This window comes from Seriola lalandi, unplaced genomic scaffold (assembly GCF_002814215.2).
Source record: "Seriola lalandi dorsalis isolate HSWRI2012SDOR001 ecotype SW California unplaced genomic scaffold, Sedor1 jcf7180002054544, whole genome shotgun sequence".
In the NCBI taxonomy this organism is placed as follows: domain Eukaryota; kingdom Metazoa; phylum Chordata; class Actinopteri; order Carangiformes; family Carangidae; genus Seriola; species Seriola lalandi.
The window spans coordinates 1,254,593-1,277,579 of record NW_019525097.1 but is presented as its reverse complement, the minus strand read 5'-3'; the positions used below and the strand labels follow the sequence as shown (position 1 = coordinate 1,277,579).

Sequence of the window (22,987 nt, the reverse complement as noted above, 5' to 3'; positions counted from 1 at the left end):
TCCCCCCCTGTCCCCACCAGGATTTCCGCCTATGGGTCTGAGATCAGATGTAAGGACAGATATCACTTCCGAATCAGTATCGTTCTAATTGATGTCTATTTTTAGCTCTAACTGGGCAAGCTGTATGCCTTGCATGCCACTCGTACATATCACGGCCTGGCAACAAATGGCATGGCACTGAATTTGAAATGATCTTCACTCAGTGGGTAACATGTTAGATATAATACCAGCTTTAAAATGCCCCAATTCTGCCTCTCTCTGGCACTGAATGGGCCGTACCAACCATGAGCTCTTTGATACCAATGTTTTGTGTTAGATAAAGGCTACTCCTACCCAGCTGATAGTGAGCCACAATAGAGGGTTGTTTATCTCAAGTCCTCAGCAACGGAGGCCGTTGTGCAAGCTGAAGAATGGGAGGAGGAGGAATGCTGAAATGCTTGAAAATTTTTAAATAACTGTTTGTTCAACAAAAGTGCACAGACGTGAATTCTGCAGTGGTCTAATAATCAGGGTTGAGGCTTTGTCATGTAAATCAGCAGGTACATCCAAACAGCACCTGACAATCAAAAGGAACAAATGAGAACAAATAAGGCTGCTGCATCTTTAGCTCGGGAGGCTTGGCTGGCAGACTGCTGGATGAGGTTTTACTCATGCCAAAAAATTATTCAAGTGCAGAGGTAGTGACTGTACATGCCCTACTTTTTATGCTACTTCACTGCTGTTTCTCCAGTTGTAAGAGGTGCTGCTTGTAAAATCAGGCTCCACTGAGGCGATATTAAGTTCTGGGTCAACAACAACGGCAACACTCACACAATGAGATCACAGTTCGGGGGATTCTTCAGTGGCTTCCTTTGTATACAGATTGGGATAGGGGGGTTCAATGATGATTACCACTGTAAACCCAAGAGTATACAAATGGTATTAACCACGTAACAAGCACGAGTTAATCCTGATCCTGGGCTGTAATGGATTTTTCAGTGATGAGATGTTCACTAAAAGATGTTAGACCAAGACGAGGTTTAATCCGTTATGTGAGACTAGTCAACTAGCTGCAGGCAGCTATGTGAATGGGCTGGCTGATTGTAGCACATGCCGTAGCACCTAATGTCATTGGCGCAAATTATTATTATAGAGGTTTCCATTTAGTGAGTAGATTTATAGTCAAATTATTTAAAACAAACATTTGTTGATAAGAAACAAATTGCCTCTCAGGGGTCACTAAAGTACAACAAAAATTGAAATGTTAATGGCCTTGAAGCTACCTAATCTTGAGGCATGGTCTTATAATGGAGCTGCGTATCAAAATCTACTTTTAAAGATTCACTTCACCAGTCTTAAAGGTCCCATATTGTATTAAGATTTCCATGTAGTTTTTGATTATAAAGCAGATATAGGTTCTATATTAATACTGTGAAAGTATGAAAGCGCTCAGTCAACAGAGAAATGCCCCGACAAAAGTTGTGTTACAAACTAGGTGTGTGGAGTTTCTATAGATGCTATGGAGAACTAAAGGTCAGGATATCTCAGCATCTGCTTCATTGACCATTCATTTGAGGATCTATCTCTCACAAGTTTCTTTTATGCCAATACAACATTAAATCCCTGCAGTGCCATTTTAATACCTTTTAATATGTCAGTTTATATTATGATTAAATGTTGGCTATTCATAAATAATGTGTGTTTAATTTCAGATGATAACATGTTACACATATTCCGAGGTAACAAAACAGTTTAGTACAATGATCCATGCAGCCCTGACATTACCTCACAACAGTAATGAAACCCCTTTTTAGATTCATAGTAATTATAGGGTAGGGTTTTGACCAGGGCTAAAAGGATTAGGCGATAAATCAATTAGTCAACCGACGCTGAAAAATGAAATGGAGAGAGAGAGATACAGAGAGAGACAGAGAGAGCATGGTGTCAGCTTTTCAAAAGTGACAATTTGCTTCTTTTTTTCTTTTTTAATCATTTGTAATGTTATGCTGAAAATCTTTAGGGCTGGCCAAACAAGAAATTCGACGACATCATGCTGGGCTTTAGGAAGTTGCCATTGCTTTAATCATGAAAATAATCTGCAGCATGAATCAATAATGAAAACAACTGTTAGTTCCAGCCCTAGTTCTGTTACAACATATTGTACTTGCAAGCTGCATGGAGAGGGAACGCGATCTTTTAAGTATGAAAGCTGCAGCAGCAGTTTAAGTACTGAGAACAACTGCATTATGCAACCAATGCAGTTCCGCCCGAGACCTTCACCTGATAACCTCACCCTAATCGGGGCCGTTGTATTTTGGTCCTGGATGGCTCTCTCATGGAACCCAGGAAGTTTAGTCACAAAACCATTACTAAAATATGAAATATTATTTGACAGGAAGAATGTCGAAAACAAAAGAAGAAGTAGCATGATGTTATTTCAAGAGCTTCAAAGTCCATGGAGGCACAGTGTCAGGGTAGATGGATGGTTAATTATAATTATAATTCTTTGAACTGGGAAGTTGTTGTTATTTCCTTTTTCCAACCATTCACATTGCTTTAAGCCATTATGATGACGGTTCCCTGACATTTAAACCCAAAACATGGTTTTTCTTTGGCCCTAAAACATATTTTTTGAGCCTAGACCAAAAGTTGACAGCCGCATCAGAAAACTATCATAAGAATCATTTTTGTAATGGTGATTTGTAACGTTTGTTTTGCTATTGCTACATAGCCAATGTCAATATCTGTTCACTCACCAGTCTAGGAGAAACGTTGCATGTTCAGCATCAAACTTCATTCTTTATCTCGCCAAGAGCTGTCTCCAGTGGTGGAAAGCAACCTTCTTGTTTTACTTCTATTTCTATCACTTCTTGTCTTGTACTGAAGTGAGCATGCTAACCAGCTAGTCCCGGCCCAGTCCGACTGTCACTTTTCCGATACCGAGTCACTGTAGCGTCCAGTCTGCCCTGAAGAACAAACGCTACTCAGAGGATGTATTGGCTGAAGTTAATGCTAACTCTGGCTATGTAGCAATAGCGAAACTTACAAATCCTGCAGTAAAAAGTGGGGTCTTGTCAATACAAACCCATGTAAAATCTACTTCATTTGATTCAATCCATTGCTGGATTTCTTCCTTGTTTCCTGACTAATGTTGCACAGCATCATTGCACTGACTGTCGCCAGTGAACCGCATTGATATCTAAAACTGCTGTCTATTTTTGCTGACGCTTTGGTGCAACACCTGGAAAGAGACGACTCAAGGTCAAATCTGGTAATTTATTAAAAAATACAGCATGTCTGCTGCTGCTGCCATAAAACCTTGTCCATCACAATGGACATCTTTCAATCATTATCACATCTGCCCTGTAACATTTTCACAGAGTTAAAAAATTGCCTGGAGGCTTCAATCTTCATGTACCTGCTCCATTCATACTCATAGAAGCACAATAGATAGATAATTACATGTACCAGCCTCCATTTAAAACAATAGATTCGATTAACAGAAGTGTTAACGGCTGGGGTTGTAGAGTTATGTGTGTGAAGTCACTTAAACAAGCAAAAAAAACCCCCCAAAAACCAGGGAGGTCTGTATCGTCTGGACCAGTCACACCACCCTGCCTGGCCTGTATAAACCACTCAGCATGAGGCACAACACAAGGTGGGTTTCCCCCATTCATGAAGCTGAACACTGACTCATCCCTGCAAGTGCTTTTTGGTCATTCAGCCACCTGCAGGAACATCTTACAACTCCCATCTTGCCTGTTGCCTCCACTGTTCCTAAAATAACCAGGCACCACCATCAACCCCCCCCCCCTCTCTCTCCTCCCTCCCCTTCCTCCTCCTCCTCCTCCTCCTCCAGCCTTCTATCCTCCTCTTCAACCCCCGCCACATGGTTACAGTGAAGTACATAAATCAGGCGCCACGGCTGCTGTGAGAGCCGAGGAGAGGAGGCAGACAGGAGGAGTGCACACATGCACATCACACCGTCACGGCTCGTCGCTGCTACTGCAGCCGGTGCAGCGGAGGAGACTCGCTCGGCTTTTATCCATCACATGGAGGCGGAATGGCTTGAGCTCAGTCAACGCGGACTCGTCTCGATCGGCTGATTGCACGATGCTCTTCTGACTGTCTGCCTTTCTGTGTGTGTGTGTGTGTGTGAGAGAGAGAGAGAGTGAGAGAGAGAGAGAGCGAGAGTGTGTGAGTGTGTGTGTGAGTGTGCGTGTGTGTGTGTGTGTCCATCCGTCCGTCTTGCCGCGAATTGCTGCAGTGCTGTTTTTCCAGGTGTTGTGGTGTGTGTGAATGTGTGTGTGAGTGTGTGTGTGCGCGCGTGTGTGTGCGTGTGTGTGAACGTGTGTGATGTTGTAGCCTGGTGTAATTCTCTTACGAATTGGACTAAGCCGGGGAACGGAGTCTGATGTCACATGTGCTTCATCGGAGGAAACGGGGCATCTGCAAGCTGGATTTTGTGGAGGATGCTGCGGCAAGTGATACACAGAGGGCTCAAGGCTTCGTTCTACTGGCTGGGCTTATTCGTTAGCAGGCACCCCGTTTTCTTCCTCACTGTCCCCGCGGTCCTCACCATCATTTTCGGATCTACCGTTCTCAGCCGATTCAAGCCGGAGACGGACCTGGAGGTGCTGGTCGCCCCGACTCACAGCCTCGCCAAGATCGAGCGGAGTCTCGCCAACAGCCTGTTTCCCATCGACCAGTCGAAGCACAAGCTGTACTCGGATTTGCACACCCCGGGCAGATATGGCAGGCTGATCCTGCTCGCCAAGTCCGGGGGAAACATCCTGGAGCTAGCCGACCAGGTCCTGCAGGTCCACAAGCAGGTGCTGGATTTACGCGTTAATTACAAGGGATTCAATTACACGTTCGCGCACCTCTGCGTCTTGAGCCACAGAGACAAGCGCTGCCTCTTGGATGATATCATCACCATCTTCGAAGATATCAGGCAGGCTGTGCTCTCCAACAGCACTTTCCTCAAGGTGCCCGTGAGCTATCCAAACACAACATTAAAGGTGAGTTTTTTTTAGTAGTTTTTTTTAATTATTATTATCAGTGTTTGCACACACTGCAGCTCCTCTTAACATGCATGTGAAGCCGGGCCTGTGGAAACTATCCAACCCCCGAAATCTCTCCTTCAGAGCCGTGGTGACAGTGCAGCAGCAGTCAGCATGTGAATATCTGGAGCAGGCTGGCCCTTTGGTGCTTGCCATAATTTCTGAATGAACACAGTGGGCTTGTATTCTCCCAGGCTGTGATGTGGGGCTGCAGATTGCTACATATATCAGCCAGTGAGGGAACCCTCTCCGTAACACAGACAGCCGGTTTGCAGTTTTCACCCTCCCTTGTTGGTGCAGGTGAATTGATTGGCTGCATATAGACCCTGACTGCTCCACACATACTCACACACATCACACACATACAAAAGGATATCCTCTGTCTTTTTTTTTTCTTTCTTTTTGATGCAGTGTCTCCCTCTGGCCTTTTCCTGGCTGTACATGCTTTATAATGACATTGCTGTAGAAGCTAATAGACTCCTGCTTCTCTCTATTTTCCTCTCTGTTGCTCAGTGGGATTTGACCGCACACATTTGTATCAGTAACACACGAGTTTCTCCCAGTAGTGAAACATGTGGATATGCTGCATGTGGTCATACAGGTGCTCACTCTGTAGGCCCGCCAGTCCATCAGGTGCAGATGTGCTCTGCAGAGTGTGATCAGGTGTTTGTGAAGCAAGTGAGGCTTTTAAACTGAAAAACTGTTGCACGCATGCAGGGTTTGAAACACTTACTATTTACCTAGCTTCTTAAAGATGAAAACCAATTTTCATCACTGTCACAACACCAGGCAAAAACAGTGCGAAGGTTATGGGTTTATTTTGCATCAGCTGCATGGTGTGTGCTTTTTATTGTACGGCCTTGAGGAACACTCACTGCACTGCACTGCACAGCTCTGCTAGAATATAGACATCACTATAACGACCAGCTTTATTCAGCACTGCTCAAATGGATTGTGAGGTCCATGCCACTGTATGCTGATATCGCACGCTCAAACTGTCACAAGCAGCATATTCGGTGTATCACGAGCCTGGCAGGTTGTAACTTCCATTGAGGAGCTGCCACAGCAGCGAGAGCCATCCATGCAGCATCAGCGTCCGAGCGGAGCGGCGAGGGCCATTCATCATCCTGTTGCTCAGCTTTTCTTTCAAAAGTTGACATTTACAAGATCCGTGGTTTTTTGCAGGGCATCGATGGATAATCAGATTTTTTACAATAACACACAGAAAAGCTGCACGGTTTACGCTCTCGTAGAAATGATCGACACAGAGTTTAATGTGAAAAGAAAATATACATTAGTGTCTTTGCTGCTGGAGAATGAGGCAATTAGAATGAGTCACTTCTATATCTACAAACAGCCATGTAGAAGTCAGTAGATAACTGTATTCAGTATCATTCTCCTTTTTGAATTTACCCTTTTGTACCTCTACATTTCTCACGTTGTCATTGACCTTGTGTCATATGTAATATTTCTTCAGTAGGAGGAAGTTCCAGTCAAATACATTCATACTGTCTGTGTTTAATAATATCCCTTTTGTAGCGACCACTACACTTGAATTTAAATTTTCACTTGTGGAAAATTGGGGCACCACCTTCATTAAATAGACAATGAGAGACCAAGTCAGTCTTATAATCAGAGGCTCTTGATACAGAGATCTGTGTATGTGCTTTGAAGGAATACACAAGACCATGACTTGGTGATAATTGAAGATATTTCTTTATAGCTTAATGTCTGTAAGGAGCTGAATAAATGAGGCATTGATGTTGATTACATAACAGAGAGGTCAGATGAGTAAAAATGATCTTTTGAATGACAAACTGATCACTTCATTTGGCAATAATGAAATGAAGTAAGTGGTTCAGAGTCACCAGAGAAAGGTGGGACGCTCTGAAGGTAACAGTTTCTCTAGGACTTAAAAATAAGAAATTCAAAGCACTGAGTGACGTGAACTCTTAGCACAGCAGGAGTAAAGTCTTCCCACTATTGGAGCGCTGTCTCAGAGCGGGTTGTTTCACTTGCGACTCTTCCCTCATTTTTGCAAGCGGAAGTTCGTAGGCGATACGGCTCCTGCTGGTTCCTGCTGGTTCCTGCTGGTTCCTGCTGGTTCCTGCTGGTTCCTGCTGGTTCCTGCTGGTTCCTGCTGGTTCCTGCTGGTTCCTGCTGGTTCCTGCTGGTTCCTGCTGGTTCCTTGGTACGTCATGGTCACTTTCCTGGACTAGACTCGTTGAAGAGTTTTGAAAGTAATTTTTGTTGACTAGACGACAACACTTAGAAAATACTGTCAAAGTGAGACTTTCTGAAGTACAGATATGTAAATGACAAATTGAGGCTTTCAGCTACCAATTAAAATGTAGTTAGCATAAATATGGCCACATCACTGACGACTTGTCACCTCTTCTCTTCGTGGCAGCTCTTTACTTTTCAGGTTTCTGTGACTGTTGAGCTGTTGCTTTCTGTGTTGACACACAAGAAAAAGAAAAGCTTCCCCTCCAATCCAACTGTCCTACTTTTGATATCGAAACATTAGTATGCGGAGTGTTTAGCTAACACAGCTAATCCTGCTGACGCTATACTACAGGAAGTGGGGCTGTTTGTCCTAAAAAAGACTTTCATATGATTGCCTAGAAACTGGTTTATTTCTGTGATGTGACTGAAGCGATGCCACTTATCTATAGAATATAAAACTATCCTGTGGTCCAGCCTCTTCTTTACCCATGCGCATGCTAACTTGTGCCTGTGTGTCTCTATGTGACACATGTAAAAGTTTAACACGCTTGCATGCACTCAGGCACATGCACATTACTATTAACAAGTCGTGTGCGACATGAAGGACAGTATTTCTCTCTTGAAGGTTGATGTGACCTCTTTCCTCCGCGACTCTCCTCACTCTGTGTCAGGCTCTCTGCGCTCTCCATGTTCCTGAATCCTTATTCTCTCTGTCTGCCTGTCTGGCGAGCTGTCTGGGCTAATTCATTTGCCTGACTTCTTATGCCTCATCCCGCTCTTTGATGTCACAGTCGGGATTTATTTCTGTGCTTGTTATACAGAGGTAGACTTCGTAAAAAGTCCTACTTTTTGCTGAGCTGAATGTTAGCTCTGTTCCCAGGAGAAAATGCTTAAAATATATTCTTTGTTTTGCTCTGTCTTCTGTATTTTCAGTTGCGTAATCTTTTCAAGCTGTCAGGTAGTACAAGAATAAAAATGCATCAAAGAATACTAGAAAAAAGCAAAGCAAAAGCAAACGGGGCTAAATGAACGAACAATGGACAATTCCAACATATGGAGGGGAAATATATCTAACACTGAAATACATACATTAACAAGAAATACCTGTGGGTTGTGAGTCTGTAGCTTCATCCTGCATTCATACCACCAGCAACCTGATCACAATGCCAATTAGAGCTTAATTAGCGCTTGTTGATTGTTAGTCCAAGTGCAGAAGTTGTTACGGCAACAGATTGGACCTATGGCAACGCTGGTATGTGATTATCTGCTTATAATCAATGGGCCCCAAAATATCCTGGTGGACCAGCTTATTTTAGATAATAACAAATATGGACAGCTGTTTTCCAGCCGCCCAGATGTTATACATTAAAATGTTTGTTGTCACTCTCGTTAGCGCAAAATCACATCTTAGTCGATTCATTATCAAACATCAACAAACATTTTTAATAAGGATTCCTTGGCTTTACTTTTTCGAAGAGGTCTGATCCGAAGGTGCTGTTTACAGTTGAACAATAAACTTGTCAGTGCTCTCTGGTAGACAGATTATGTAATGTAAACAAGGCTGGGGAAATGTGACAGTGTTATAGTGCTGCAAAACCTATTGGGCAGCAAGTGGAGACTGATATTTGGGAGAACAATGTATCAGATTTTGAATTGCAAGACGATCTGTAGCATCCTGTCCTTCATTAGCATGTTGGTTTTTTATCACCATAAAGTAGTTTTGTTGCTCTTGTCCTTACTAAACCTTAAGGTTCCATATTTTACATTTTGTCAGTGTTTTATTTGACGTGATGATCCATAATAAAATATATTTGTGGTTTACAGGAAGTCCTGACGACTCGTTTCAAGGCTCAGTGTCTGAATACAGGCTGTGAGCATTTCTCTGTGGACTGAGCGCTTTGATACTTTCACAGTATTAATAAAGAACCTAGACCTGATCTATAATCAAACAACACATGGACATCTACCTTTATACAATATGTGACCTTTAACCATGAATGTGACGGATCATTTGCAAAGATTTTGAAAAGCACTGACAAACTGTGGCACCAACTTAAAGGGTTGCTAGAACGGAAAATAGGTTGTTTTGGAAGGGAGTCACAAATGACTAGTGGGAGGACTTTTTGAATTGCTTTAGTTTAGTTAGTCATTCTCCCACGATAGAAATTGTTTCTTAACATACCCAGTGTGTGTGTGTGTGTGTGTGTGTATATAAATATATATATATTACCATTGTTTTCCTGACCTACCTGGCTATAAAGTTTCTCTATTCTCTTGTCAAATGACTGAAGCTGTATTTCATTGTTTACCTCTGATACCAAACGTAAAGTCTCCTGTACCTGATGTCCTGGTCTGCTCCATCAGGCTAATTCAAACTGTTCAGCAACATTAATTGGACATCTCATTTGGGATCTAGCCTGTTAATCATAATTTTGTTTCATCTCCTTATTCAGTCTCATCATTGTGTTCGTGTTAACCACTATCCGTCTGTGGGACTGTGGGGGGGACGTACCCGTGTCATCAATGTCATTTTCAGTCAACATAAAATGGGTGAGCGGTGGCAGTTGGCTTGGAGCACCTAATGTTTTTCAGTCTCAGAGATATGCTGATTCAAGAGTTTTTATTTTATTAAATATTACATGATATTTTCAGATAATATAATGAAATTGATATCTGAAGATAATGGGCTTAAAATATAAAATGCACATGGTTTGGACTGAAGGTTGTGATTTGTCTCTGTGAAATTGTGTGGTACTTAGTGTCAAAGCCCATTATCTTGAGAGAAGAGTTTGATATCTCATGATAATTAGATAATTAAGTTGTTATCTTCTGATAATGAGGGGCAACTTTGGCCGCTCTGGGCTCCTGTAGTTGAAAGCTCCGGTGATCAGAATTGATTTATATAAAAAAGACACACAGGTGTGCCATCTCTGCATTACATTTATCCTAACACTGATAATATTGTGTTGGACAAGACCAAGCTTCTTGTTCCATTCATGAGGGGACAGTGAAATTGAGTGCTGGATTGAATTAAGTTATTGAGCAGTTTGGGTTGTATGCAGCACGGCAATGTCAAGCTAAGGTCAATGTTTGTTTTACACCCCCATTCTCTTTAATAAATCATAAAACTGGAGGTGAGAGCGGCAGCGGTGAGGCAGCAGGAAAAACAGCTGATATGCAGAAGCAGGTCTGTGGCACCTTGAATGCCGCAGCAGAGCCGATGTGTGTGATGTGTGGAGGATGGGAGGAGAGGAGACACGGCGCAGGAATTAGCCGCTGAGGTTAGGTATGTGGATGTCAATAACTGGCTCGCCCCAGGGTGCGTTTGGGTGGCCGGCAATAAAAAATACAAAAGACAGTCAATAGTGTCTCCTGAAACGACATTAAAACCCTCACGTAAGCATTTTCAGTATAAAATACATAAATATTTAATAGGCCTGACCGATGTGGTTGAAATCAATCTTAGAAAATACCGACAATACTGCAAATGTGAAATGATGGTATGACTTAACTCTTAATGTAAAACAGAACCTTTAGTAACGCATCGTTAGTATTTCCTCACACTTTGCTTGGACTCGTTCATTTAAACAGCAGAATGATTTAAAACAAATCATTTTATTGTGATACAATGCAACTGAAATAATAGTAATAATAATATTGATTTACTTTTTTTCCATTTGATGAATAGATTGGCTGAATGAATGAAAGCCAGTGAGTAAAACAAATTAGAAAATGGTGCATTCATGACCAAAAATACTGTAGTACATTGTTGCTAATCTTAAGTAGCGTCACTTCAAGGTTTGTTCGTCAATGTTTTGGATTTATGATATCATCAAGAATGGAAATTTTTTATTTTTGGATATTAATCAAACATTTATAGCTGCTAGTTTGCAGGTTTCTTGATTTAAAGGGGTGCCCCAATGATTTAGTACTTCCATAAAGCTGGGGGAGTTGTGAGGGGCAGAATAAAAAGAGACAATACCTAGATACTTTGACATGGGGTTTGATTTATATGATTTCATATTGCACTTTAATTATATTCCCCTGGTAGTTGTGTTTGTATTCATTCATTTCACGTTGTGATATAGAGTTATAGTGGACTATACATGTACTTGCAGAACTTTGGTTCCAGTCTCAGGCTGCATACACTTTTGGAGCAGGTTTTCCTCCCCCCATCGCATGATGCTTCACCGTAGGGATGGTATTTGCCAAGTGATGAGCGGTGCCTAGTGTTTGCCAGACATAATGTTTGGAGTTCTGCTCAAATGATTCAATTTTTGTCTCATTAGACCAGATAATTTTTTTCCTCATGCTCTCAGAATCCTTTAAATGCTATTTGGCAAACTGTAAGCGGGCTGTGCGCCGTTTACAGAAAGTGGCTTCCCTCTTGCTACTCAACCATAAAGGCCTGATTGATGGAGCGCTGCTGAGACGGTCGTCCTTCTGGCAGGTTGTCCCATCTCTGCAGAGGACTTCTGAAGCTCTTTAGAGTGACCATTGAGTTATTGGTTAACCCCCCTGACCAAGGCGCTTCTTGCCTGGTTACTGAGTTTGGTCAGGTGGCCAACCCAATTCCTGGCGGTTTCAAACTTCTTTTATTTCACAATTACTGAGGCCACTGCGCTCTTGGGAACACTCAAAGCTTTGGAAATGGTTTTATATCCTTGCCCTGATCAATGCCTGGCCACACTTTTATTACCGGAGGTCTACAGAGAGTTTCTTGGATTTCACGGCTTTTATTGTGCTGACATGCGGTGTGAATTGTGAGACCTTATATACGCGGGTGCATGCCTTTCTAAACTAAATGTCCAATCAATTCCAACTCAACTCAAATCGAGTTCTAGACACATCTCAAGGATAATTAAAGCAAACAGGAAGCACCTGAAGTTTGAAGCAGATACTGAATAATTATGTGAATAAGAGATTTCAGTTTTTGATTTTTAATACATTTCTGAAAGCATGTTTAGCCGTTATGTACTAATGAGTGCAGATTGATGGGCAAAAACGGCATCACACTCAGCTTTACCTCATGTTTTCTTTTTACCAATTAGCAAATGTATGCATGCTAACACGCTACACTAAGATGGTGACCATGGTAAACACCAGCATGTTGACATTACCCATTTGAGCATGTCCGTATGCTAACACTATTGTGCCAATGTTACAGCCTGACAGAGCTTCTGGCGTTGCTGCACACTCTTGTCTTATACTCACACAGCCACAGAATACATTGTACGTTGCCATGTAGAATTATGGTGCTACTTCAACAAAAGAGTGTTAATATGCAAAAGAAATATCAATTAGGTTGCCTTAGAAAAGAGTAATCGTATATTAACATTCTTTTATTGATTTTTTATTTATAGTTTTTCTGTTTAAATTAGTTAGAAAAACCTGGAAACACCTCTCCCAACAGCCACATCCATCTTTTGTCAGGGAGCTCAAGAGGTGTCACATCCCCCCTTTTCACTTATCACTCAACCTCTCACCGATATCACACATACTTGCTGTTGTGTGGTGCCCCATCCACACCTACTCTCACTCTGTCGTTCTCTCTCTCCCACACACAATGGCACCGAGAACTATATTTTGTCTTTCTAAAGGCTGCCACAGACAAGAAGAGAAAACTAAATCCTGCGCATTTTCAGAAGCTGAGCTGAGCAGACATTTTGCAGATGATTTAGAAATTGTTGCCCTGATAATGGCACAATATTCACCGTGTTGCAGCTGGTTATGGGTATGCATGTGTTTCAGCAGTTTCAACAGTCTGAGCATGTAATGGCTCAGTCTGGGGTGCAAAAGTTTATAGATAAGTGTGTTGTGACTGTTGAGATTTATCTGAAATGCTTTAGTGAAGTTAGGAAGTCAATGTGGTAGATTAATTTCAGCTTTGTGCAATTACACAAGTGAAATGAGAGCTAAAGCTTTCCGAGTTCCCTTAGCAATTACTGAGTGATTACATTACAGAAACACGCTTGTACACTGTCATGAAATGATAAATTTCAAAGGCTGAGTAGGATTGTTTTGAGAGTAATAATGTAGTATAAAAATAACATGCAGATATTGTTTTATATGTTAATAGTGCTAATATATTAGAGGTAGTCAGGAAACCTGGCTCTTGACTTATGGATGGGATCAGTTATGTGACTTGAAGGTTGCAGTTACCACTGTGGCCGGTTTATTCTGCTGCCCACATAATGCCAGAGGAGAATAATGCATCCATTTTTGTCTCACTGCAGCAAATTGCTTACAAAAATTGAAGCAAACAATCATGGGGATTTATTTATCTAGAAGCGTGAGATTTATATCAAACTCCCCACTGTGAAACAACATATTGTGGCTGTTTGACTGTGCTGGATTATTGTGCTCATAACAAGATAAATCATGTCTACAATAAGCTGCAAATTAAGTTGACATTGTTGCAACAACAAAACAGTGTCATGTTGGGGTTCAAACTCACATCAAAATGTTGCGTGTGTGTCTTGCTGCCCTGATTAAGTGGGCTTAGGAAATATTTATTATGTCAGTGTTTTATAATAATATATAATATATTGTACAGTTAAACCTGGCGAATAAGCCTATAGCTTTGATGTAGTGTATGTGCATGATTGCAGGAAATGCGCACTGTACTATATTTAAATGTGTGTCACACACAGTGTCTGTACATAAAGACGGATGACATGTCCCGGATAGGAGCGTTGCCATCTTGTTGACATCATGTGTAGCCAGAGTCTGTGCAGTAGTAATCATGACTCAATCACAGCTGTCAATCATGATGTCACACTCCCGTTTTATAGCTTCAAATAACTAATAAAAACTAAACTTATCAGAAAAATGAACCCTTGAATACACAATAGTGCACTGAGAACTGACAGAAACTATGTTTGGGAAAAATGTACTTGACATGTACTGGCGGGGTTATGATCTATACTGCCGCCAGCCACCAGGGGGCGATTGAGATGTTTAGGCCTCACTTTTGGGGAGCTGTGATGTCGTCCATCTTTATATACAGTCTATGGTGGCACCCCTAGGTGGCCACCATTATCCCTGAAAGCTGGCATGAATTTGCATGACGAACTAATGCTGCACTTTTCTTGTACATGAACTGTCAAATCTTTAACGCTGATTCCTCAAGCTGAACTGTATCGCTGCCTGAATCAGGATCAAGCATCCTGCATTGGATACTCTGAAAAGTGCCCTTTTCATCTTAATTAAAAGTAGTTACATGAAATTCCTGATTTATGAATTTCTGGTAGCTAAGTAACAAACTTAGCATGTGGGAAGTAGGATTCCTTTGAAATATCTCTTCAGAGACCTGACGGGGCAAATTCTCATAAATATATCAACATATTATATTGTAATTTCATTTTGTTTCACTGTCTTCCTGAGCCAACTCTACTATCAGACTGGACTATCACAGGCACATTTTAGTTTTTTTGAATGAAGCATTTCATTTAGTAACTGCAACAGAGTCGCCAGGAAGTGGGTGAGGTGGATGACGGAGATACAGAGTGCACGGCTGTCAGACCAGAGAGATCAGGGTTCACATCCACATTCCCACCTGTTCTTAGGTTTTAGGCAGCAAAAAAACTTTCTCTAATATTAACAAAGTGCTGTGAGAAGCTACACAACCATAAACAGCTGAATAATGCTGTAGCAAGATCAGATATTTAATTCTGTGAAGATTGTGCAGATATGTTCAGTATCAACATATTTGTGCAAAATAAATCCAGTTCAGTTCCTCTTTACCTTAATAGAAAACAGTGATTGAAATCTGTGAGCCGGTCACTTTGTGATAAAAGATCTCTCAGGAAACTCAGACAATGTCTTCAGCAGAAGCATTTGTTGATCCATCGGGGAGGAGAGATAACTACGTCACACTTTCTACGTTACCAAAATGCGGTTGTTCTGGATGGAGCCACATCACGTTACTGACATTGTTCATCTCTTCAGTGCTTCTTTCCCAGCCAGAGAAGATGTGCGTAAATCATGACCCTGAGGGCAGTTATGGCTATTCACCGGAGACTCTGTCTTGTTCTATCTCTGAGGGTCTGTGCTCGACCTTGGTTGCCACGGTAACTGCCAATGGGGATTGGGCAGTAGTGGACATGTGTGTGCCCTGCAGAGAAACATGGCCTAATACTTAATGAGACCTAATAATAAAGGAAAAACACCTAAAGAAGGAAAGATTCCTTCACAAAACCCTAATCCAGTGGCAGTTATATATGTATATATATGTTTTGTTCTCGCAAATTAGTTGTATGTAAAGTTGTTTTCTTGGGGACAGGGTTGCCTGAGCTGCAAACAGAGAACTTCAAAATCTGAACTACTGTATCCACCCAGGCCACACTTTTATGTCAAACATGAGAAAGGTTGTGCCAACAATAACCTCTTGTCTTTATTATGCTCTGATTTGTTCCTGAGAGACTAATGCTGCCCACGTTTATTGTCCCAGCTGTCTTATTGAACTCCTCTTCTTCTGCTCTGCACATTTCTTATTTCACAATTGCATTACCTTCAAACACTCGACACTGTGATGTCTTGCATTCACCGTATAATTAGATTAATTTAAAACCTCGCTATGGAGCTCCACATCTACCTTCGCGATATATCACCTGCTTTGTCCGCAGCTGTAATAAGGAGTTCAAGTCGAATGATGAATCAACATTAGAGCAAGTAAGGCTGATAACTACTGCTGCAATGCTCTGTGGGGTTGGAAGTTTCTAGCATGTTGTACAGCAGGCTCTTTCCCATCACTGATGTCTGTTGTCAAGGGCAACATGCCTGTGTAGCCACGAGCACTGCAAACACGTAGAATAATGTATTTTTATGAATTGTACCTTTCGTCAAAGCTAATTGTCGGATATCTCTAAATCCCCTGCAGGATGGCCGCGTGTCCTTCATCGGCCACCAGCTGGGCGGCGTGTCCTTCTCGCCCAACAGCCGAGACCAGCAGGTCAAGTTCGCCCGCGCCGTACAGATCACCTACTACCTCCGCAACCACGGCCCCGTGGTGCAGGATGCCATCGCCGAGCGCTGGGAGAACGAGTTCTGCGCCCTGGTCAGCCGGCTGTCCACGTCCGAGGCGCCGCACGCGACCGACCAGCTCCACATCCAGTCGCTCACCTCCTTCAGCCTGTGGCGGGACTTCCACCAGACGGGCGTGCTGGCCAAGGGGGAGGTGCTGGTCAGCCTGGTGCTGGTGCTCCTGGCCGCCACCATCTCCAGCTCCATGCGAGACTGCCTGAGGGGGAAGCCGTTCCTGGGCCTCCTGGGAGTCCTGACCATCTGCATCGCCAACGTGACCGCCGCGGGGATCTTCTTTATATCAGACGGGAAGTTCAACTCCACGCTGCTGGGGATCCCATTCTTTGCCATGGGTGAGCATGGGTCACGACTCTGTGTGTGTGTGTGTGTGTGTGTGTGTGTGTGTGTGTGTGTGTAGTGGTTAGTTAAGGGGCTTATCAGGGTTCGACACTCACTGAGGGTTGATTGGGGAAGGGATTAGCAGAATTGTGTTGGGCTTTTCCTCGGAGGTGATGCCGGCAGTTCATTATTGTTGTTGCCACCAAACAGACAGAGTGGCATGTGTGTGTTTCCCATGTGTGTCTCTGCAGTTGTGCAGCGATTTCTTTTGTTAGGCAACTTTGCATGTTTAAGCATCGAGGACACAGTCCCTCAGTTTTGTTGTGGAGGTTTTTTGCTGAATGAATGTTATCTTCGATGTGGATTTAATAATAAACTCGATCACAGTTCACATCAACCAAAAGAATCCATCAGAATCCCAGAGCACTGTATGGGAACAACACTGATGGAATTCATTATTAAAACACATACAAATAGATTTATTTCATGTTTGAAATTTGCAAGTCATATTTCAGTGGTGTCACACAACTATGATGTAAGGCGTTGTTTGCTGAAAATGATTAGGAGTGGGTGCTGTAAACAAGGCAGGTTTGCCCTGTGCAAAAACTTGAGCTGATAAAATCATCAACATTCATACAATTGAGTCATCGCTGCGCGCAGTCGGGGGGGCAAAGGAAAGGAAAAGATGATTTTCAAGGTACATGATTCTGAAGGTTGTGAAGCAAAAGCCTGTGCAATATAATAGAATAGGATGGACAGTAGGGGGTGTTTAATGTTCTGACGCATCAGGGATATAGGCACGATTTTGTCCCTTAACCCCTCCAACGAAGAAGAAGAAGATTTCTTCTATTCTTTTTGTATTTGTTGTCTGTTCATTTATATTTCTAAAAATTCTTTTAAATGTGTAGAAAACAGATTTCTTTAGGGAATTGCAGAGCTGTAAAATTCATTTTAACTGCAGATATGCAAAAGCCCCAAATCCCCCATCCCCGAATAAATTGCAAAGGGCATGCATTGTCATGAAAATGAACACACTTTTTACAGTATTAGTTACTTAATGACCAATATAGCATCATTCCCACATTGCATCATCATTTACACTCTTGTTGTCTCAGACTCTGTTTCTCTCCCTTTGTCTCTTCCCCTTTTCTCCCTTTTCCTCCTCTCTTTACGTCTTCTCTTATACATTGTCTATTTACAGCACAGTATATCTTGCATTTCCTCCCAGTAAGGTCACTGGGTCCCTGGGGCTTTAGCACAGCTCTGCCGCAGGCCAGCGGACAAAACTGAAGTTTAAGTAAGACTCAGAAGCAGGAGGCTGGAGCAAGTCCATGTGACCTAGAGAGGAGAGGAGAGGAGAGGAGAGGAGAGGAGAGGAGAGGAGAGGGGTATCATGGGGGGTGGGGTACTGAGAGAGGCTTAACAGGAAAGTCAAGGAGAAAAGAGCAAAGAAAAAAAATGTATGTGATGTATAGGGAAACGGAGGGTGCAGAGAAAGAGGCAGGGGAACAGACTGAGACTCAGAGGGACGAGGTAGAGGAGATGGCAGAGAGAAACTCGCGTACAGACGGAGGAGGTGGAGAAGGGCCAAGGAGATGGAGAGGACCTGATTAAGTCTGTAATTTCATGTGACAGGACCTCAGAGGCAGCAGATGTCCACCTTCCTCTTGGGAGGTCCTTACTGAGACACACCCCTATCACTATATCAACGCCACATCAGGGCAGACACTGAGAACTCAAATGGATACTGATACCCAATCTGTCAGAGAGGCGCCCTCTGTTGAGAAGTCATCACTATTTAAAAGCTTTCCGCGGATTTTGATTTAAAGAGCAACTCTGAGGTTTATTTCCTCACTGAATTTAAACTTGAGGCTAAATGGAAATGGTTTGGTTTATATTGGTTTTACTTTGTGTGTGTGTGTGTGTGTGTGTCACATTATCATTGTTCTATAAGTCTGTGTCCCTGCACACTTTAGCAGCAGTGAGTCAGTTATCTGGATAAACTGTCATCCTGGTTTGTTATTGTGTTACTGCAGTTTTAAACTACAGGCTGTCAGGACACTGGGCCTCGTGCAAGAACCAGTGGCAGATACAAGTGATTTACCTTTGTGTAAAGTGGACAGTTCACAATCATTAGACCTGCAACTCTAAAGCCAGAATTTGGAGTTTGAATATTGAGATTCCAAAACAAACTAAAAGAAGATAGATAACTAAAACAAACCTGCGTTCTGCTCACTCCATCATCATGATCATGGCTTCCTAATTTACTGATTATATTATTGCTGTATATGCTATAATATTATCCTGTCTAACAGGTGCCGTCATTAGAGTGTCTATTGACGTACTTTTGTAATCTCATTTAGCCACTTGTTAGCGACCGGGCCTTTTTTAAGAGCTATTTTATGTTGTAGAATAAAACGTGAAAATGTCTTAAACTTGTGTTAATTAGGCTTTACATCTGATATCTAACCAAAAACCCACATACTTTTGGACAAGGGAATTGTAAGTGCTAACATGCTAACTCATTTCCGGGGTTTAGAATTAGTCACAGGCAGCTTTGCTTTACAAAAGACATTTTTTTAGCATCTAACATATTGTTACTGCAGGGACTTCCTGCGTCCAGCTGGTTAAACCATTCGCTCTTTATTCCTACAGTACAGCGCCGTTCTCACTACATGTTGTTGACTATCATACTATTAATATTTATGTCTCAGCGCCAATGACAGCTGTGGGTGGAGGCATCGTGTTTTCGGGTTGCCCATCTGTCTGTCCCACTCTCATGAACGTGATATTTCAGTAACACCTTAAGGGATTTTTTTTTTCTAAGTTTGGTACAAACGTTCACTTGGACTCAAGGATGAACTGATTAGAATTTGGTGTTAATAGGTCAAAGGTCAAGGTCACTGTGACCTCATAAGATACATTTTTGGCCATAGCTCAAGAATTCAGACGCTAATTATGACACAATTTAACACAAACATCTAACAAGATAAAATGATGAAGTGAGGGACATTTTATATCCAAAGGGTCAAAGGTCACATTCACTGTGACATCGTAAATGCTCTGCACAGACACGTTCTTGGCGGAGAGTTTTGAAGAATGTTTTATATTTGTTATTTTGAGCTAATGAGTTAGCCCGCAGCGGCTGGTATCTGACAGCCACATGCTGAAAAACGTCTTTACTGAAGCAGAGGTACACAGACGCTTCTGAGCCTCAGTCTGCACACTCCCATGATTCATTTGTGGTGGCGATATACACCACAGACCTAATTATCTTATCTGAATACGGTCCCATGGCTTCTTAGTTGGTTCTTGTGCCCTTCATCTCCTCTGTGGAGACAACAGTAACACTTGGGATCATAGTGTTCTATTTAAAACCCCTACGTGTAAAATTGTTGGGTTATTATAGATTATTTGAAATTATACTGACAGTGCAGGTTTTTCTGTGGAGAAAAAAATTGTGTTTTAATGTTATGTTAATTACTTGCGAACGTTAAAGTCAGCCACGTGTTGTCACGCTCTTCCAAAATCCTGCAGCTACATTCAGTGGCTTTAGAAGTGATAACACCTGGTTTGTTACCAGGCTGGGCCGAGGCTCTGGTAATGTTATGGTATCTCAGATTGCGTTTGAGGGGGAAGTCCACAATATGAACAATGGTCTCCGCTTTCCACGGTACTTAAACTCCTCCATTAAAGCGCCATTGGGCACTATAAGGAAAGAAGTGAGTAAAAGTGTATCATTAACATATTCTTCTTTACTATCAATATGCTAATATAAAACACATTATAACAGCACTCCTATTTATCTTTGTTTCCCCTGGTCTGTAGCAAATTTACTAGGTTGACACATATTAGAAAGGCACATACCTGCCCTTGTACGATCGCTTCAGTAACTGTCCACAGACTTCCATGACAGTATATTAAAAAGCATGGGTGAAAAAAAAAAAAATGCATTAGCAGTCCTGTGAGCACGCTGGGCTCCATCACTGTGAAGTAGAAAAAGGTGTAGAACAACCAAAACTTCCATCCGCCCCTGAAGCTCTCTGTGCGGTGAAGTGGCCACATGAAAGCCACTCCTGAGTAAAAGCTAACCACCCAAATGGTGTGTGTCCTTTTGGTCACTTGAAGCCGAACAACTCTTCTGCTTGATGGGATGGAAATTAAACTCTGACATGAATGTTAAATGCCCCCCCCCCCCGAATTTAAATCGCTCAAGCCTTTTTAATTTACAATACCAATATGATACCAGAGTTTCATATTGAATTTGATGCCACATTTTGCCCAAACACATTAGTATAAAATTGTCAAAATTACGATTTCAAAGAAGAACGTCCTGATCAGAAAATAAGACTATGTGGTCCTACTTTCTGTTGCTACTAAAACGTACTGAGGTTTGATACCCAGCACTGTGAGGCACATAACTTCACATAAATTTAACATTCAGAGAACAAACAAAAAGATTTTTGTGACAGAGAGTTTGGTAGCATCTGAGTTGTTGAGACAGAATTTTTTCCCCCTGATTTGGCTTGTAAAATGTAAAGCTGTGTCATGGTTTCCCTGTATCGCTTTCATCAAAGCCTCCTCTCACATCGTAGTAAAAACAAATCCATTATTCTCTCTGAACAATCCTGCCAATGTCACCTCTGGCCTTTGAATCACGTAGAGGAAGAAACCCAGCGCGGGGCAGGTACCACCACGTGTCGCTGGACCTTTGTTTAATATGGAGCAGCTTCTCCTCCTGTCCGTCTCCCCTGTGTCTATCTGCCCTGTCATCTGCGAGCTGGCCAATTACTGCTGAGCTGAGCTTGTCACTTCGTTCTCTCTCTGGATATGTGATGGCTGTTAGAAGTGTAAAAACTGGCAGGGACATGAGAGGAAAGAAAGCAGAGCAGGACTCATGAAACATACATGCTGTGACATTACAGAGGGAGTGATGGCGCTGTCTGTCTCCAACAGGCCAAAAAACTGTATTTTATTTTCTTAACACAACATGCAGCGACTGTGTGTCCCACTGGGACATGATGGTACTCCTTGGTGCAGAGCTATAATCCCATTTTTTTCACCTCGGCCACATTTGACTCACAGCGAGAGCATAAATTGTTTCAAATTGCTGCTGTGCATGAAGTGTGTGCAGGTGTTTGTGTTTTATTTCAGATAGGAAGTCAAACAACAACCGTGATCGCTCGCAAACATTCACACTTTTACACCAAACATCCCCTTTGTGGCCACAGCAGTATTGAGGTTACGGCATGCTCTATGAAGTCATATCAAATATTCTGAACACAAGGTCACACTTATTGAGCTATCACTGACTTCCATTTGCTGAAGAAGTCCATGAGATACGGTCAAAAGTGAATAGCTACTAGAGTGGACCTTGCATTTAAAATATTAAAACGCAGATGTGGTAATAACTGTTTCTTTTACAGGCCTTTAATGGCAAATAAAATACAGAGATTTAATTGGATTTAATTCCAAGAGGAGTTTAGCAGGTGTTTCCATGGATTTGCTTGTTTGCAGTGTTGTGGATAATACTGGGCAGATTGGACAGTTGTAATATTATTACTTTGTGGTTGGCACCAATACATTGATTTATATAAAGTTTTCTTATTTTGCTGACTGTAATCACGGTTCTCAAATGCACATGTATTCCAAAAAATAACCCGATACTGATTGTAACCAGGTAGTAATGGATCAATTAATAGAAGAAATACTTGAATCAGTTTTGTGCTCAGGCGCTGCCAAGATGGCGACAGCAGAGCAGCCCACTCTGAGCTTTAAAGCCGCTCTTCTTGTGGGTGACGTCACAGAGGCTTCGTGTATTTTTCTCATGACAATAATGAATCAGGCTTCCATATAATAAAGAACTGTGTTTGTCGACTTACTCTAGTTACCGTTTATATACTATTTAAGTTTCTGGTATGAATTTGGATGCCTGTAGGAGGAAGGGTGATTAAAGATGTGTTGATGGAGGAAATTTCTCTCGCTCGTGGCCGCTGTCTGAGCTCTGCCACATCAATCTGAACCTGTGCTGTTCCTGTCACAGTTACTGCATGATTTACAAGCTGTTTGGACTTTTCTCTGTCTGGACACTGATGTTTTTAAGGCCTGATATTTTTTATTATTTTATTTTTTTGTATCCTGTGAGTGTAAGATAGATAGTGACACTCAACATTCATAGCTGGTCATGCGCAGTGGCCATCACCGCTGACCCTAGAAAAGCCTTCTGGGAATTCCTGCCTGTTCCAATAAGCAGGTCTGGATGACTGATGATCGATCTATGGATGTTATTGCCGTGAGTGGCTCTGGGATGATGGCGGTATGACAGCCTCAGGGTCGTTTTTTAAGGAGCGGGGGGG

General features: G+C 42.1%; 1 protein-coding gene across 1 annotated transcript in view; it reads left to right on the top strand.

Moving 5' to 3' along the window:
- Positions 1–4,400: 4,400 nt before the first annotated feature.
- ptchd4 (patched domain containing 4) overlaps positions 4,401–22,987 on the top strand; it is a 30,465-nt gene continuing 11,878 nt past the window's right edge. The window contains exons 1-2 of the mRNA XM_087176310.1: positions 4,401–5,000; positions 16,150–16,645. Of these exons, the coding sequence (XP_087032436.1) occupies positions 4,401–5,000; positions 16,150–16,645 (1,096 nt within the window). The remainder of the gene's footprint in view (positions 5,001–16,149; positions 16,646–22,987) is intronic.